This window comes from Rhincodon typus, chromosome 5 (genome assembly GCF_021869965.1).
Source record: "Rhincodon typus isolate 14 chromosome 5, sRhiTyp1.1, whole genome shotgun sequence".
NCBI lineage: Eukaryota > Metazoa > Chordata > Chondrichthyes > Orectolobiformes > Rhincodontidae > Rhincodon > Rhincodon typus.
The window spans coordinates 85,005,185-85,025,454 of NC_063336.1; the positions used below are offsets into that span (position 1 = coordinate 85,005,185).

The 20,270-nt window shown below is 40.4% G+C and overlaps 1 protein-coding gene across 1 annotated transcript in view; it reads right to left on the reverse strand.

Annotated features, from left to right (window-relative positions):
* The window catches only part of arid4b (AT-rich interaction domain 4B), a 101,472-nt gene that overhangs the window by 65,333 nt on the left and 15,869 nt on the right, over window positions 1-20,270 (reverse strand). Inside the window, exons 5-6 of the mRNA XM_048597215.1 lie at window positions 18,423-18,517; window positions 13,761-13,858 (exon numbers count right to left, since the gene is read on the reverse strand). Coding sequence (XP_048453172.1) covers window positions 13,761-13,858; window positions 18,423-18,517 — 193 coding nt within the window. The remainder of the gene's footprint in view (window positions 1-13,760; window positions 13,859-18,422; window positions 18,518-20,270) is intronic.

The following is a 20,270-nucleotide window of genomic DNA, read 5'->3' on the forward strand; positions in this document are numbered from 1 at the left end:
TTGTGTAAAGTGCTTATGAATTGGAAAGCAGGAAGTTAGAATTTATCTGCAAAAATGATGGGGCGGGGGGAAGAATGCTAGTCCCTTTAAGAGGTGATATATTTTCCTAAGCTTGGAAGTTTGAACAAAAATGTGTCTGTAAACAGTTGAAGACGTATAGACAGTTTTGAAATTGAAACGTATCAATTGGCTGTATGATTGGAAACCTTAAGTTTATTTTGATGCTTTGGCAACCAGTTTGAAGATCCGCCAATTCATTTAAACCAAGCACTTAGAGATTGAAAACCAATTGAATTGAAATCTGATGGTTTTGACAACCAAGGGCCAACCTTATTATAAGAAAATTGACAGGTCATCGAAGGTATATAAGAAGAGGGTTTTTGTAAAACAGTGAGAGAGCGAACTGCCATCTAAAGAGTAAATATCTGGCTCTCACAGAAATTTTTAAGCTCTCTGAGAAAGCACTACTTATTCATAAAGGTACCACAGCACTCCTAGCTAAGATTCCTGATAGAAGAATTCACAAAGAAAGCACTCCTGATAGATTAATCAGTGGAGAAGGCAAAGAACATTCTGGAAGACTTAACCTGGCTAAACTTTTGATTGTCTAAGTTTTAACTTATTTTTCTTATTAATTGGGTTTATATAAGTGGGACTTGTGTTTATTGGAACAGCATACCAGTAGAATTTTGTTTAGTTAGGGAATAATTAGGAATTAGGGGGGAAATTGTTTGTTGTTTAGCAGTTCTGTTAATTTGTTCACTGTTAGGGTTAAATAAATAAATGGTTACTTGTTGCTTATAAAGTGAACATCAGGGACTTTCTTTAATTTAACCACTTTTTTTAACTGATTAGGCGAGGTGAGGTGAGCTTCCCTGTGTGTTTCAGGTTTAATTATTAGAAGGGGACCTCTACTCCCACCAGAACAGATTGATGACTTGTGTTTTGAATTTAATTATCAGAGGGGTTTGAACTCCCCTTCCTAACAGGACGGGGCAGATAAGCATCTTAAATAGTTGAGTAAATAGGGATATGGCTTAAAAAAAAGGGACCTTGGGATTGCAGATTCAGTCTCCTCATTTAAGGAAGGCCATAAATGTTTTGGAGGTGATTCACACAGCATTTATCAGGTTGGTAACTAGAACGATTGGCTTATCTTACAAGGATAGGTTGGACAGTTTTGGCTTATTACCAGAGTTTTGAAGAGCAAGTAGTGATTTGATTTAAGTATAATAAGGTCCTGAATGGACATGATGTTGCATCCTATGGGTGAGTGCAGAGCTGGGGTCACTGTTAAAAAGGTTGCCTGCGTGGGTTTCCTCCAGGTGCTCCAATTTTCTCCCACAGTCCAAAGATGTGCAGGCTAGATGGATTGGTCATACTAAACTGCCCATAGTGTTCAGGGATGTGTAGATTAGGTGGGTTAAAGGTGGATGGGTCTGGGTGGGCTGCTCTGAGGGTCAGTGTGGACTTGTTGGGCCGAAGGGCCTGTTTCCACACTTTACGGATTCTATAAAATATAAAAAAAAATTTGAGGATGGAGATTAGGAGAACTGTTTCTCTGAGTATTGCACTATTTTGGAACACTGATTCAGCAGATGGCAGAGATAGGGGTCATTGAATATTTTTAAAGGTGGGCATAGACAGATTTTTGTTAGGCAAAGGAATAAGAGATTGCAGAATAAATGGGAATGAGGAATTTGAAACAAACATATCAGCTCTGATCTAATTGAATGGTGCAGTAGACTCAAGAGCTGCATGGCTTCGGTTCCTAATTTTTAAAAAATTCATTGAGGTTGTGTGGACTTTGGTGATTGGGCCAGCATTCATTGCCCATCCTTAACTGGCTTTGAGAATGTGGTAGTGAAGTGAGCTGCCTTTTTGAATCACAACAGTCCATTTGATATTGATACATCCAAAATGCTATTGGGGAAGGAGCTCCCAAGATTTTAACCTAGTAATAAGCAAAGGAATTGTAATGTGTTTCCGAGTCAGCTTGTCACTAGTTTGGATGGGAACTTGGTGTTCTCACGTATCTGCTATCAATGTCCTTTTAGATGGTTGTGCTTGTGGGGTTGAAAGATGCCAGCCAAGGAACCTTGATGAATTTCTGCAGTGAATCTTGTAGATGGTACACACAGCTGCTACTGTACATTGGTAGCGGAAACAGTGAATGTACGTGAACGTCAAGCCTGTAAAGCAGGCTGCTTTGTCTACCAATTGTATTATTAGTTTCAAATTACTCAAGCAAAGAGCCAACACAGACACAATAAAAAAGTGACCATTCCTTGACTCTTACACTTTAGGGCGTAACATATTTAATACAGTAATCAAACTACGAAATTAAAAAGTTAATGGTTCATCAGGAGGTTCATCTCTGAGCACAAGAATACAAAAACACTAGTTTTACTCATTGCAAATGAAAATCTGCTGACGGAAGCAAATCCTACATCACCGGAGGTCATGGGTGGGTGGTATTAAAAGTAAACTATTAAGCAGAGACCCAGCTAATATTCTGAGGACCAGGGTTTGAATCGCACCACAGCAGATAGTAGAATTTGAATTGAGTAAATATCTGAAATTAAGGGTCAAATAATGACCATGAAACTATTGTTGATTCTTGGGTAAAAAAACTCATCTGATTTACAAATGTCCTTTAGAGAGAGCAACCCACAGCAATGTGGTTGACTCATAACTGTTCTTTGGTCAATTAGGGATAGGCAATAAATGCTGGCTGAGCTAATGACACCCACATCTGGTGAATGAATAAAAAAAGACAGATCACCTCTATCTGATGCACACCACAGCAAAACATGGGCTAACAGGGGAATTTACACGTGAAGGCACAGTTGATGTACTGAATGAGAACTTTGCATCTATTTGCCAAAGTTGCAGTAAGAGAAAGGGGAGGTAACTGAAACATCGAATTGACAAATATTTGGTAAAAAGGGTTTGTTAGAAAGGCTGGACATAGTTAAAGCTGAACGGTCACCAGGAATAGATCATATGTATCCAAGGATACTGAAGGGTGGATATTGCAGAGAAATGTGAAAATTGCCATAATCTTCTAAGCATCACTATTGCTGAAAAATGAAATACATGGTTGACACTTTTTATCATGCACTTAACTGGACAACTGTGAGAAGGATATTAATAAACGTCAAGACGACAGTCAGGCTGGTTGGACTGGCACATGGTTGATTTAACTAAATAAGACAAAAAAGACATTTTGTCAAAGTTTTTTCAGCCAAACTACTATGCCCAAGCTTCCTTTTACAAAGCAGTGGTATTAGATGACTGACGAACTGCAAATATACTTTTCTTCAAAGAAAAAGGAAACAAAGATAAAGCCAACAACTACATGCTAGTCCATTAAATTTTGGTCATGACAAAGCTTTTAAAAACAATAATTTGGAACAAAAATAACAGAACCATCCGTTGGATAAATGTGGATTAGAAAAACCACTTTGGATTTGTTAAGAGCAAATCATTTTCAACTATTTTGATGGCGTTTTTGAGTTAAGTGAATGGTTTGATGAGGGGTAAAGAGGGTGTGGATGGACTACAAAAATTGTTTGCTAAACTGCCACATGACAGGCTTATCAGCAAACTTAATGCTCACGGAATAAAAGGGGTTGCAACAGCATGGATGCAAAGCTGATTGTGTGACAGGAAACCGAGCAGTGGAGAATGGTTGATTTGCAGACTGGAAGTGGTGGCTGGGTTAGTACTGTTCTGACACAAAGGCAGACAGCCAAATCAAATTAGCCTTCCTATCCTTGTACAAGTATTTCTGCTATAAAGTGTGTTTCATTAACGCAAATTGGCTGTAATGGGATTGATGAATAGTCGACACTGTTTGAATAACGCAAACTTTCTGCTGTTTCTGATTTCCCTATAACCTGATTTTCTGTGGCGATTTTCTATAGCGCGAGGTCTCATAAGAACAAAACGATCGTATTATAGGAGCAATACCTGTATTTGCAACACAATAAAATTAAAACCTTCAAAGATCCTCAAAATTGACCCCAACAGTTCATAACCAGACTTGGAGAAGGCAGGAGAATGAGGTTGAGAAACATTTTTTTTTATTCATTCACGGGATGAGGGCGTCGCTGGCTAGGCAGCATTTATTGCCCCCAGAGGGCAGTTAAGAGTCATCCACATTGCTGTGGGTCCGGAGTCACACGTAGGCCAGACTAGATAAGGATGGCAGTTTCCTACCCTAAAAGGACATTAGTGAACCAGATGTTTTTTTACCCCCGACAATCGGCAATGGATTCACAGTCATCATTAGACTGGTAATTCCAGATATTTATTGAAGCCAAATTCCACCATCTGCCTTGGCAGGATTTGAACCCGGGTCCCCGGAATATTATCTGGGTCTCTGGATTAACAGTGTAGCGATAATACCACTAGGCCATTACCTCCCTGGCCACAATTGAATGGCAGAGCAGACTCAATGGGCTGAATGGCCTAATTATGCTCCTATGTTTTATGGCCTTTGTGTAGAATCAAACTTGGAGAATAATTGACACAGATACCAAGTTATAGCTTAAGCAAAATAATTAACAATTAATGCATAATACAATGGCTTTAGCATAGCAATGTTAAGCAACTAAACAATGTAATTAATGTCCATGATTTAAACCAAATCTTGTCTGATTCTAGCACCCATTCACAAAATCAGACAAACAGACACAGCAGTGGGATAAATCTGAAGGCAAAAAAAGAGAGAGATTTCACTGGTCAGTTCATTTAAACTCTACAATCTGTAACAACACAGGCAAATGGAATTGCATCATTTCTAAAGACACTGGTGTATACAAATAGCTTCCAGCAAACTCCAAGGAATATTTAATTGATGCTTATTAACAAATTCTATTCTCCAAACTTCCAAGAAATTGACGATGATAGGACATCAGGAAGCAATCAGACCTCTGTCTTGTAGTTTTCATAGTCACAATCCTTCTGACTGGAACAGAATTCAGGTTGTCTCTCTATGAGGCCACAGTTAACATTCAACAACTTCCATTTCTTTCAGCATAAAACATGCCCAGAACTGAAATGTCCAGAGCATTCTTTGAACATGAATCAAGCTGAAATTAACTTCCAGGCTTGGTTCAATCAAGTATAAGTTGTTGTTTTCTCATTTTTCAAGAAAAATGCAAGCCGCTGCTCATAGTTCAAAAGTCACCATCAGCTCTTCAGCCAATTTAAAACTGAGATGAGAAGGAATTTCTTCTGAGGGTTGAGAATCTTTGGAACTTCTTGCCACAGTGCTTTGAGTCCTTGATTATACTTAAAGCTGAGGCAGATAGATTCTTGACCAGTAAGGGGATCAAAGATTAGAACGAAAAGCCAGGTAAGTGGATGTGAGGAATGTTGGATCAGCCATGATGCTATTGAATGGTGGCGCTGGCTCAAGGGGCTGAATGGTCTGCCCCTGTTCCTTTTTCTGAAGGTCTACAGTTTATGGATCCAAACCAAGAATGATAAAAATAAAAGTAAAGGTGGTCTCAGCTGTACTAAAACTGTTGCTTCATCTGTCTATATTAATGACCCATACGTGGTTCCACAGGGAAATCATTTCAAAATCTGTAGGTGACATAAAACTTGGGTGTACTGAGAGGAGGAAAGTAATAAACTTCAGGAGGTCATGTACATGCAATGGCACAGTGTGGTTGATGAAATTTAAAGCTGAGAAATATGAAATGATACATTTTAAGAGTGAGAAGGAACAATTCTAGAGGATACAATTCTAGAAGGGGTGTAGCAGTACAAATATTTAGAAGTTTGTGTGTGCAAACGGTTGAAGACCTCAGGTCAGATTGAGAATGCAGTTAATATAGCAGATGGTATCTGGATTTTATCAAGGTAATAGTACAAAAGTAAGGATATTATGGTGAAGGAGCAAATTACTACAGATGCTGGAATCTGTACTGAAACAAAAAGTGTGGAAATCACAGTTAAGCTCTGATGAAGAGTCATCTAGACTTGAAACATTAGCTTGCTCTCCACCGATGCTGCCTGGCCCGCTGGTGATTTTCAGCATTTTTTGTTTTTAGATATTATGGTGAACTTCTGTAAAACATTATTTTGGACTCAACTGTAGTATTGTGTCCAATTCAGCACACCACACTTCAGGAAGAATATGCAGACATTAGACAGGATGCAGAAAAAGAGAATTAAGAACATCTTTACAGAAATGAGGGACTTAGATTGGAGAACTTGGGACTGTTCTCAGAGAAGACGAATTTGAGGGGAAATTTGGTAGAGGGTGTTCAATAACATGGAGGGCCTAAACAGAGCAGTGAATGAGAAATTGCTCCCATTGGTAGAAGGGTTAAAACCAGAAGACACCAATCTCAGGCAAAGATGGGACATAAAATTGTTTAAAGCAGCATGTAATTAGGGTCTACAATGCATAATCTAAGAGTTTATCTTTATTCATTCATGGAGCCTGGGTGTCACTGGCACACCAGCATTTATTTTCTGTCCCTAGTTGTCCTTGAGATAGTGGTGTTGAGCTGCCTTCTTGAACCATGGAATCTATGTGCTGTAGGGTGACTCACAAAGCTCTTAGAGAGGGATTTGCAGGATTTTGACAAAGTGACAGTGAAGGAATAGTGATATATTTCAAAGCCAGAATGGTGAATGGCTTGGAGGAACCCCTGCTATTCACGGAGTTGTCACAAAAGTTGAAATTTGTTAAAAAAATTGTAAAATCCCTCAATTCACTTGCCTTTTAGACCCAGGCTGACAGAATTCATGGACAAAATTTTTGTAATTAACAAGAATATTTATTTGTATTAAATCGTTTCTAGCTACAGATAAACAATTATGAACTGTCAACATACAAGTTTCTAGTTAAAACTCTAACCCCTTCGTAAAGTCCATTGCACACATATACGGACACATAAACACAGAAAAAAATGGGTGTCATGGTGGAGGAAAGACTGGGCAGGCAGTCCAGTGGTCATGTGCTATTCCAAAGTTCTCTAACTCAGCTTATGCTACGTAGGATCTCTCACACTTCCACTCAATCAATTCAGCTCTCAGGTTGTGATCACCTGTAACTGTATTCCATAAGATACTTCCAGAGATGGTCATCACCCAAACAGTACACTTGAACAGACCCTCCTTCATTACGCTTTGCAACATTGTTGCTGGCACATGTTCCCCAGAGACTGCTGACTCCTTAATGAACCCCATTAGATTTTCTGGTCGACTTGCACAAAATTGAAGGAACAACAGTAAAACTGTCTAATTCACAACTCATGTTGTAACCTTGTCCTTTATGCTATCCTATGTACTTTTCACACAGTTCCTTGTAAATGTGCTTTCTCTGTCCTCCTCTTTGCTGAAGCCCTCTTTTGTATGAAACTTTAGTGAGTTAATTGCCTTCTCATTGGTATTGCTTCCACATCATATGGTATTTTATGTGCTCACTCAGATACTGAAACAGTCTGTCTTCACATACAGGACCACATTCAGGCTTGAGCTGCTAACTGGTAAGTAACATTGATAGTGTAAGTGTCAGGCAATGACCATCTACAGTGAGAGAGGATTTAACTATCTCTCCCTGAAAATGAAAGGTAGAACCATAAACATTCTTGGGATTACACTGGTCAGAAACTGAACTGGACCAGCCATATAAATGCTGTAACTGTGAGAGCAGGTCAGAAGCTGGGAGTTCTGCAGCCAGTAATGCACTTCTTGACACCCCAATGCCTCTCTACAATGTGCAACGCATCAGTCAGGAGTGTGATAGAATACTCTGCCCTTGCCTGGGTGAATGTAACTCCAACATCATTCAAGAAATTCAACAAAATTCCAGGAATTGCACCCCATCCACCATCTTCAACATTCAGTCTCTTCACCACTAATGCACAGTGGCACCAATGTATACCGTATACAAGATGCACTGCAGCAATGCACCAAGATTCTTTTGGCAGCACTTTGCAAACCTGTAACTTTCACTACCTAGGAAGACAATCATCATAGGATCATAGAATCCCTACAGTGTGGAAGCAAGTCATTTGGCCCATCAAAGTCATGCTAACCCTTCGAAGAGCATCCCACCCAGACCCAGCACCCCCTACCCTATCCCTGCAACCCTGCATTTCCCATGGCCAATCTTCCTAACCGGCATATCTTTGGACTGTGGGAGAAAATCAGACACTGGGAGAATCTGCAAACTCCACAAAGACAGTTGCCTGAGTGTGGAATTGAACCTGTGGGGTAGCAGTGCTAAACACTGAGCCAATGTGCCCCACGACAAGGGCAGCAGATGCATGGGAACAACATCCCCTGCAAGTTCTCTAAAAGTGACACACCATCCTAACTGAGAATTATTAACGCTGTTCCTTCATTGACACTGGATCAAAATGCTAGAACTCCCTTTTCAATAGCACAGTGAATGTTTTCACTTTATTAAAAAAAGGATTTAAAGGCACGAGGGAAGGTTCAAAAATGACTTGCAATGATGGCAAACTATGCAACTGTTTGCTAGGGGGGAGCGAGAGCAAAAGCAATGTTTCAAACAATTCAAAACCAGAGGTAATTAATACAAGATAGTCATTAATAAATGCAACAGGGAATTCAGAAGAAACTTCTTCATCCAGAGAGTGGCTAAAATTTGGAACTTATTACTGTAATGGGCAGTTGAGACAAATGAGCAGTGATACACTCAAGGGGAAGCTAGATAAATTTGTGATGGAGAAAGGAGAACATGCTGATGAGGTGAAACATAATAGATTTGGAGAAAGTTTCAGTGGAGCACTAACACTAGCATGGGTGGGCCGGAGACTTTGCAAGGAGAGGAGAACAGATCTTCATTTGTTTGCGAATAATGTGCTCATAGCCAAAGCAGGTAGCAAGATGTCATCTGCAGAATTACATTTAAGAACCAGCCCCTGGCCAAAATTAGGCTGCTGAGTAAGCAGTTATACTTCAAATTATAGAAGCACGTTGAGGTACTTTTCAAATAATTCACATTTTGTGTTTTGTTGGAAGTTGTCATTTTTATCTGTGAAAAGTCAGCTGGTCGAAGCAACACAATAGTAGTAAAACATATCCCATAAAGGATTTACTGATTTGTTTTCATAGTTTATTAAATGCTTTTCTTACAGTTTAATCCAGATATTTTAATTTCATAGCTGGCAATTAATCATTTCTATGCTAAATTAAGGATTTCAAAATTGTGTTAATCTGATACAAGTGAAACACTGTAATGCACAAGTGCACAGGACACTTGGAACGCGAGGGACACAAAATACTTGCAGTCCATAATGCTTTCATAATACTGTCAGGTGTCCCATGGTATTTGATGTGATGATTCAGAGAATGCAAGTGAGGGAACTTGGTGGCAGTAATAATGTACATGTAACGAAGAAATAACCCTTGAGTCATTGTCTGGCTGACAATGATTACATTCCATTAATTTCCTAGCTGACAGTGATCACCAAGCCTCAACCCCTGGCAGTCACACCCTCCCATAACCACCCCATTGTTATCATCTCCTTTACCTTCTCCCCAATGTCATCATCCAATACTGACCCACATTTCACACCCAGGCAGTGATCACCACCCCTTCCACACCCCCTTAAATCTGTCCCCAACGGTAATTTCCTCTACCCATTGCCCTTTAAGAATATTTCTCTCCCTGGGAGTTGAAGGTGAATACTGCTCAGGGAGGTGGTGAAGGTTACTGCAAATGCTGGAATGCTTTGACACCAGAGCTGATTTATTTAAGAGTTATGCTGCTCAGCAGGCTTTAGGCCAGCTGTGAAAAGCACTCAGTTAATCAGTGTAAGAAACATAGAAGATAGGAGCAGGAGGTCGTCATTTGGCCCTTCAAGCCTGCTCCGCCATGCTTCACGATCATGGCTGATCGTCCAACTCAGTAGCCTCATCCTGCTTTCTCCCCATAACCTTTGATCCCATTCGCCCCAAGTGGTATATCTAGTCGCCTCTTGAATACGTGCAATGTTTTGGCATGAACTACTTCCTGTGGTAATGAATTCCACAGGCTCACCATTCTTTGGGTGAAGAAATGTCTCCTTATCTCCATCCTAAATTGTCTACCCCAATTCATCTTTCTGTGACCCCTGGTTCTGGACACATTCACCATCGGGAACATCCTCCCTGCATCTACCCTGTCTAGTCCTGTCAGAATTCTATAAGTCTCTATGAGATCCCCCCTCATTTGTCTGAACTCTAATGAAAACAATCCTCACCATTCAATCTATCCTCATGCGTCAGACCTGCCATCCCCAGAATCAGCCTGGTAAACCTTTGCTACACGCCCTCGAGAGCAAGAGCATGCTTCCTCAGAAAAGGAGACCAAAACTGTGCACAATATTCCAGGTGTGGCCTCACCAAGGCCCTGTATAACTGCAACAACACATCCCTGCTCCGGTACTCAAAACCTCTCGCAATGAAGGCCAACATACCATTTGCCTTCTTTACCGCCTGCTGCACCTACACGCTTACCTTCAGCGACAGGTGCACACTCCCTTCTCCCGATTTATAGCCATTCAAGCAGTAATTTACCCTCTTGTTTTTGCTTCCAAAGTGAATAACCTCACATTTACTCAAATTATACTGCATCTGCCATTGATCTGCCCCCTCACTCAACCTGTCCAGATCATGCTGAAGGATCTCTGCATCCTCATCACAGTTCATCCTCCCACCCAACTTAGTATCATCTGCAAACTTAGATGTTACATTTTGTTCCCTCATCCAAATCATTAATGTATGTTGTGAATAGCTGGGGTCCCAGCACTGATCCCTGTGGCACCTCACTAGTTACTGTCTGCCAAATTGAAAAGGACCCATTAATTCCTATTCTTTGTTTCCACTCTGTCAATCAGTTTCCTACATATCTCAATACTTCCCCCAATCCCATGCACTTTAATCTTGCACATTAATCTCTTATGTGGGACTTTGTTAAACGCTTTCTGAAAGTCCTAGTATACTATATCAACTGGCTCCCCCTGTCAACTCTACTAATTATGTCATCATAGAATTCCAACAGATTTGTCAAGCATGATTTCCCCTTCATAAATCCATGCTGACTCTGTCTGAACCTGCCACTGCTTTCTAAATGCTCTGCTATAAAATCCTTGACAATGGATTCGAGAATTTTCCCTACTACCGATGTTAGGCTCACTGGTCTATAATTCCCTGTTTTCTCTCTACCTCCCTTTTTGAATATTGGAGTGACATTTGCCACCCTCCAATCTACAGGGACTGTTCCAGTGTCTATAGAATCCTGGAAGATGACCACCAATGCATCCACTGTTTCTAGAGCTACTTCCTTAAGTGCCCTGGGATGTAGATCATCAGGTCCTGAGGATTTATCAGCCTTCAATCCCAACAATTTTCCCAGCACCATTTCTCTATAAATATTAATCTTCCTCAGTTCTTCCCTCACTGATTCTTGCATTCTCCAACAATTCTGGTATCTGATTTGTGTCCTGTTTTGTGAAGGCAGAACTAATGTACATATTCAGTTCCTCAGCCGTTTCTTTGTCCCCTATTATGCAATCCCCCATTTCTGTCTGTAGGGGACCTGCATTTCTTTCTCTTCATGTACTTATAGAAACTCTTAGCATAAGTCTTTATGTTCCCTGCAAGCTTACTTTCGAACTCTATTTTCCCCTTCTTAATCAATCCCTTGGTCCTTTTTTGCCGAATTCAAAACTGCTCCCGATCCTCAGATTTATTATTTTTCTTGGCCAATCTGTATGCTTCTTCCTTGGATCAGATACTATCTCTTATTTCCTTCGTAAGCAGTGGATTAGCCCTCCTACCCATTTTGCCTTTGCGACAGACAGGAATAAACAATTGTTGCAGGTCCTCCACGTGTTCCTTGAATGTTTGCCATTGCCTATCCACTGTCGTCCCTTTAAGTAACTCTCTCGAATCTATCAAGGCCAACTCACACCTCATATCCTCAGTTTCCTTTATTAAGGATCAGCATCCTAGTCTCTGAATCAACAACCTCACTCTCCCACCTTGATAAAAAATTCTGTGTTATGGTCGCTCATCCCCAAGGTGTCTTTCACAGCTAGATCGGCAATGATTCCCTTCTCATTACACAGTACCCAGTCTAAGATGGCCTGCTCTCTAGTTGCTTCCTCCACATATTGGTCAAGAAAACCATCCCGTATACACTCCAGGAATTTCTCCTCTACGGCATTGTGGCTAATTTGATTTGCCCAATCTATGTGCAGATTAAAATCACCCATGATCACCGATATTCTCTTATCACATACATCCCTAATTTTCTGTTTCACGTCATTCTCGACATCACCACTGCAGTTTAGGGTTCTATATATGACACCTAATGTTTTTTGCCCCTTGGTATCTCTCACCTCTACCCATACAGACTCCACAATGTCAGAGCTAATATCCTTTTTCACTGTGGTGTTAAATTTCCTCTTTAACCAGCAATGCTGCTCTGCCACCTTTTCCTTTTTGCCTGTCCTTCCTAAATACTGAATACCCTGGGACATTCAGTTTCCATCCCTGCTGACCCTGCCGCCATGTCTCCGTAATCCCAATTATATTGTACCAGTTTACATCTATCTGCGCTATTAGTTCATCCACTTTGTTGCAAATGCTCCGCGCATTAAGGCACAAAGCCTTTAAGCTTGTGCTTTTAACAGTGTTTGCCTCCTCCTTATTTTTCTCAACAGCCCTGTTTGAATCTTGTCCTTGGTTTCTCAGCCTATCACTTTTCTTATTCCCTCTATTAGCTTTTGTTTTTGTCCTTGCTGCCTTCTTCTCTAACTCTTTACATAGGTTCCCATCCCTCTGGCATATTGGTTTAAACCCTCCCCAACTGCTCTAGCAAACACTTCCCCCCTAGGACATCAATTCCTATCCTGCCCAGGTATAAGCCATCCAATTTGTACAGGTCCCACCTCCCCCAGAACCGGTCCCAATGCCCCAGGAATCTGAAACTCTTCCCCCTGACACCATCTTTGCAGCCACGTATTCATCCAGTATATCCTGCCATTTCTCCACTGACTAGCACGTGACACCGATAGTAATCTTGAGATCGCTACCTTGGAGGTCTGCTTTCTTAACTTTCTTCCTAGTTCCCTAAATTCTGCCTTTAGGACCTCATCCTTTTTAATTACCTATGTCGCCCAAGTCTGCATGATTCTGGCCAATTATGGTGCAATTCGGGCAGGGTAAAATCAGCAATTGGAAGTTAAAACTTTCTGCACAAGTACAATGGATGTGTTTATGTCAGAACTTCCTCGGGGACCTGAAGTGCATTAGTAAATTAAATGGAACAAAAACAGAAATTGCTGGAAAAGCTCAGTAGGTCTGGCAGCATCTGTGAAGAAAAAAAATTTTGGGTCCGGTGACTCTACCTCAGAACTCAGAACTCCTGTTTTTGTTCCTGATTTACAGCAGCCGCAGTTCTTTCGGTTTTTATTTAGTAAATTAAATGGAGGTTTCTTTCCAAATGAAAAGATCTGAGGCCATTAACTCTGACAATGTAATGCTCCTTCAATGACAGTGGAGTATCAGTCTGGATTTACATACTCAAGTTCCCTGCCTCCTGACTCAGAGGCAGCAGTGCTATCAACCGAGCCACAGCTGATATTAAGAATGCATAATAAGTTTGTCAATCTGTACAAGTCAGTAGGATAGGGCAATCACCACACTTTGTGGCAAAATAAAGTCTGAATGCATTTTAATATTTCCAGCAAAATCCAACTAAATAAGGAACTTACTTCCTGTATGCACACTTCACGTTGTAACCTGCCGCAGAGTTCATCACAGGGATTCCTAGATCCTGATAGACCTGCTTCCACACAGCACCACTTTCAATCTATGAGCAACAAACCAGAAGATGAGCATCGTCACATTATAACAAGGAGAAAAGCATCACAAGTTATAGCTCCATGTGCAGTACAATTCAGAACAACTCATACAACTGACAGTATACTAAAAATGAAAACAGAAGATGTTGAAAGAAAAAAGTTCAGCAGGTCTCAGCGAAAGCACTTCGCTGGTCAGTCAATGTTACAACGAAGAGAAAGTACTTCACAATTCCTTTTCTTAAAAAATAAATTCAGATTTTAAACATTCGGATTTTACTTTTGTTTTCACACAGTAAATAGGAGAAAGTATTTCCAGTAGCAAAACTGTGACCACAGTGGACACAGATTTAAGGTAATTGGCAGAACAGCCAGCGGGGAGACGAGAATCTTTTATTCAGCGAGTTACGATGGTTTGGAGTTCACTGCTTAAAATGTGGGTGGAAGCAGATTCTACACTAAATTTCAAAGGCAATTGTATAAAAAGTTGAATCTGACCCCTTCCTGATCTTGGTAACCTCCTACAGCCCAATAACTGTCTGAAATATCTCCTCTAATTCTGGCCTCTAGAATCCTTGACTTTAATGACTCTACCATTGGTGACTGTGCCTTCAGGTGGCAGAGGCTCTAAGCTCTGGAATACGTACGCTTCATTTCTCTGCCTCTTCATTCTTAAAACTTACTTCATTTAACCAAGTTCTCTGTCATCTAACCTGGTATCTGCATATATGGTCAGTGTCACATTTTGTTTCATAATGCTCTTATGAATCGTCTTAGAAAATTTAATTAAGCTGAAGGTGTTACATAAATCCGAGTTGAAGCTGTTGTTGAAAATGTAGTCAAGCGAGACTGATTGGATAGTAGGCAGAGGCACGACGGGACTAATAGTCTTTAGCTGTACTGTTTCATCCTGTGATTCTATAATACAAAGTAATAATGTTCACAACATCCCATTTCTAATTGGGTGTGATATTCATGATTAAGCTACCTCTTTGTAAGTATAACTGTTGCATTAAGCTACTTGGAAGGGGAGCAGTACGATGAGCACTGCAGGCAATTCTTGTTTTCTCCATGTGTTGAATCAATAGTTTGACACTGTCCATTGCAGCAACACTGGAACTCCAAGAATGGGGTAGTAGCCAGGCTGGAGCTGGAAGACACTGAACAGCCACAAGGGAACATCCCAAATCTCTCGTGGGTTTCTGATCCCAAACAAACTTGCATCATGTAGCACCTTAAATGTCATAAAAACCTCCCAAGGCACTTCACTTGGATATAGTAAGACAGTGGACCAAGAATGGTCAAAAGGATTAATTTTTAAGGAGTTTCTTAAAAGAGGTGAGAGATGGAAAGGCAGAGTGTTTATGAAGGGAATTCCAGAGGTTAGGCCCTAGGTAACTGAAGGGGCCAATGGATGCTAAATCACAAGAAATAGCTGGATTTCATTTTTTTTTTTAAGATGATGCTTGACATGAGGGTGTTTATTTCCCTCATTTCCATGGGATGCAGCATTGGTGGAAGGTCAAGCATTCCTCTAAGTGGGTTGGTAGGCCTTTTAGACAGCAGGAAAGAATCTACCACATCAGTAGAGGTTTGGAATCACAGGTCAGTCAAACAAAATAATGATGAAAGATTTTCTACCCTAAAAGAACCAGATTGTCATTAAAAACCAATCACTGATAGCTGTCAAGGCCACATCACGGAGACAGACTTTCAACGCCTGATATATTCCTTGAATTTCAATTCCACCAGCTGCCATAATGTGACGTAAACCCATTTTCACAGACCATGAGCCTGGGCCTGTGGATTGCCGGTAAAATTACCATGATAAACACCATCCAACCCAACACTGCCATACCTCACACCACACAAGGCAGGGTCTCTTGCCACTTAAAGCAATATGTATCCTTTAATAAAGGTTAGTGTTGAGATTTATTTTCCAAAATAAACACTTGGATATAGAGATCTTTATGAAATAATCAAGACTGCATCTTGGGATGAGCCCTCCAATGCCCTGACTGCTCTGTTTTTCTTTTAAAACAAGACCAAATTGCAAAATGCTAAAAGCATCATCCATGCCTTGGTCATCTGGCTTCTTCCTTCACTCTACTCTTAGCAGTCATGACTTCAGCTGCCAGGGTACCAAGCTCTGGAAATCCTTCCCAAAACCAGCCTCTCTTTGCTCCTTTCAGGCATTTCTTAAACCTAAGGAACTTCAACCAAGCTTTGGTAACTCCTCCAAAAATCTCCTTATGTATCTTGATGTCAATTTCTATCTGAATTTACTGGGGTTTTCCCATGTTGAAGTGTCTAGCAAGCACCAGAATAGACTTTACATGCAAGCATTGTGATTCTGTACAACTAACTGGTCCCACACCAAGTGCAACACTGCTCACCACATAAACTTGATAGAAAATTGAATTCGCTTATTTTAATTAAAATCACCGCAGACAAATGGAGAAAGTAAACTGTTTTCTATAGTTCTTTATAATGTAATTATATTGTTAGCATGTGTGCTTTGGATTTCAGAGATGCTTGGGGATAAAATTTAAAAGTCACTCAGTTTAATTAGTTAGGAAATTTAGTTCAAGCTTAGGCAACTACAGTTATTCACTGACAGGCTGTGGAAATGTGAGGACTTATTATGGTAGTGCAGGCCAGAAACCTTGTGGTTTCACAATTGCAGTTTTACCTTGATAGAAAAACTGCCGATTAATGAATAGAAGTGTTGTGCCAGTTTGATGTAGACCATGACAACACTACAACACAGCTATCCGTTCCAGAGATCACTCAACCTCGTTCAAGGGCTGTGTTGTTACAATTCAAGCCAGATGTCCCCAGCTAAAGTATCACTTTCCAAATCAAGCTTATGATCTGAAGTGAGGACTCTTGCAAAATGTGACCCAGGGCAATGATTCCGAGCAAAAAGGAATGAAACATCCCAAGGTGGACGTTGTGAATGAAGTGTTACACAGAAGAAATTATTATGAGATAACCAAAAACTTGGTCAAAGTGATAAGTTTTTAAAGGACTGTCTTAAATGCAAAGTAGAGAGGTGTACAGAGAATATTCCAGAGCTTAGGGCACAGGCAACTGAAGCACAGTCACCAATAGTGCAGCAATTAATATTGGCAAGCACAAGAGCGAAGAATTAGATGAATGCAAAATGTATTGGAAGATATTGAGGGCAGCATGGTGGCTCAGTGATTAGCACTGCTGCCTCACAGTGCTAGGGACCCAGGTTCAACTCATCCTTTGGGTGGCTGTGTATGGCATTTGCACATTCTCCCTGTATCTAGATGGATTTCCTCTGGGTGCTCCAGTTTCCTCCCACAGTTCAAAGATGTACAGGTTAGCTGGATTGGCCATGCTAAATTGCCCATTGTGTCCAGGGATCTGCAGGTTTGATGGGTTAACTGCAGGGTTACGGGGTTAGGGTAATGGGTGGGTCCAGGTGGGATGCTCTTTAGAGGGTAAGTGTGGACTCCATGGGTCGAATGGGCCTGTTTCCACACTGTAGGGATTCTATGATTCTATTCTATTATAAAGAAATCAGAGGCAAGGAAGAAAAAACAAGTAGAGGCATTGGAAACAACAATGAGAATGATAAAATACAGACATTATTTGAATGGAACCCAATGTGGATCAGCAAGCACAATGATGACAGGGAATAAGACTTGGTGTGAGATTAATACAGGCAATAGCATTTTGGATGAGTTAAAGTTTACAAAGGTGGAGGATGGAAGGCTAATCAAAAGATTGTTGGAGCAGTGAAGTCCAGAGTTGACTAAGGACTGGTGATGTCGGAAAATGATATGATTAATACTTTGATTTATAACCCAGTGATAATCCAATGCCTCCATACTAAGTTATTCTTAACATTTGCATGGATTGAGAGTCATTCATTTTTCCGGTTGAATGGTAACGCTTTCACTTCATCAATTTAGCCTCAAGTTACACACAATTTCTCCACTATGTACTTCAGCGAGATAAGGAACTCCAAGTTATTATTTCCACAGCAAATAAGCCATTGGTGGTGAGAACTATCCTAATTTTCCATATTTCATCTGTTATATAGTATAACTACATTTACACATACATGTACAAAATGAGAAAGCCACTGGAAGCTTAGTATTTACAAACTATCTATCTATAATGCTTAGATACAAAGTGCTAAAAAAACTAAAAAAGAGAATGAAAATGGTCGACAGCAGTTAAAACCAAACATGACTCATGTATCTCATTGTTCAAAACCAACGGTAGAGGCTGGAATTTCCATTGTGACTGGAACACCAGCAATGCTAGGGGCTGAAGGACATGGCACTTTTAAAATTGTTAGATTTACAAACTCCTTAACTAATACATGAACATTATTTATCAGAATCAGGTAATGCAGGCACGGAAAGACTTATACCGTGTTGGCATTAACAAAGCAACGACACTTTTAATCAGTCATTTGCCCTAGACTGCTGCAAGGAATATAGTGAAGATAATCTACACTTTGCACACCATGAAACTGCGCTTGTTCTCCTGTTAATGATACTGCTCTATAAAACTGTTAAACCAAATACTCACACTATCAAATCCTCCCAGTTCATGTACAAGTCTGTACAGCTTGAATAAATTCAAATCCCTGTATCCAAGCACAGGACGTTTGTTGATTGGAGTTCCTACAGTTAAAAAGAATAACAGACAATATAACAACAGTTTTGACTAGACCTGAAATTTTAAATTGTTAGTTAAGTCCCTCAAATATTAACTGTAAGAAATTAAATTAAATGAGGAAAATAGCAATTGATATTTATTTCCTTCTTTCTCCTCTTCCCCTCAACAACCCATGCCCCCACCAATTCCTCCTCCTGTTGTTCGTTGCCAACCTACACCACCCTTCAAGCAGCTCCTAGCACAGCCCTTAACCCAGGGTGAGACTCAGACATTAGTAACCACTTAGAGGAGGCTACTGACATTGTCATACTGATAATTGTCATGGTTCACTAAGGATAGTGCGTTACCTAAGCCCCGTGTACTGACCCTCCAGCAGTGCAGCGCTCTCTCAGCACCAACTCTCTAGCAGCACGGCACTCCCTCAGTACAATCCAATCAAGCCCTATTGTTCCCGTGTTGTCACAAAAGTTACAAACTTAGTGAAACTACACAAAGTACCCAAATTACCTGGCTGACAAACTCAGGTAAAAACAGAAAGCTCCCAAGGTTTCTGTACTTAACAAGAAAACAGCTATTTATCACAAACAGGTTCCTTCCTGCCATTACTTAAAATCAAACATGAGCTGCCAATTTATGACTCTATAATTTAAACTATACACTTTTAAAATTCCCCCTCTCACATCCAGATGAACACACAATGATAGACAAGTTATGGACATTAAGGGTGGAAAAGAGGAAAAAAAATACGGGCAAAACAATTTAATAGCATCAATTCGAACAACAGGAGTTGACAACTTGTTTTCTTTTGGTTTCTTCCAATTCCTTTTAGTTCTTTGCTGATGAAATAAGGTCAAGAATTTACCCCTTTCAGAGTCTCAAGAGGTGATTTTCCCTTATCCCTTTCATCAAGGGAATTGGCAGAAAAAGCAATTAACACAGGAAATTGAGAGTGAGGACAGCCAGCAGGAGATTTTCTGTTCTTTCTCCACATAGGAGGGTCAGGAAGGGTGCTTTCTCTTTGCAGACTGGAAACTTCTGCTGTATTGTCCACACACACAGGCAATAGTCACCTGCTCAGGAACCGAACTGTTGCTGTCAGGCAGTTGTCTCTTAGTTTAGAAACCCACTGTGTGCTGTTCAGTCTGACTTCTCCCTTGCTGCTCAAGGGAAAGGTAATATTATGTATATAACTCTCAATGCTCCAGTGAACATGATTTTTAAAACTGCAAGATCTCTTTACACAGTCTCTTTGATTCAACACAGTATTTTTCCCATAGTCCAAAAATATAAAGGGGTTCTCATATATCAAATAACATTCAGCAACTGACCATGAATTTTTAAATTCCGCACCAATCCAATACCAGCCACAACTTAGAGGCTGAGAAAACTGTTACCAGTGACAAGCTGTCAGAAATTTATAGAAATGATTTGTTCATCAGTCAGTTGCGCAAATTCATCACCACTGTGAGCATCAGTGGAATCTAAATGGATTCTTCATCTTCATCTTGCTGTTTTCAACTGGACCTTCCCACTATCATCTTACCATTCCCACTAAGATCTAGCAGATCCAAGCCCGGTCATATTATGTGGTTTTACTAATGTGTGGCAGCTCCTGGCACTGAATCCCATCATCTTGCAAAGAGGCTGACCACCTAAATGGTCAGTGTCCTGCAGAAAGGTAATTGCAGGTGGACAGATTGCAGCCAATGTTTCAGCCCAGAAGGAAACGGAGTAAAAAAAAAAATGTTTGACTGTAAA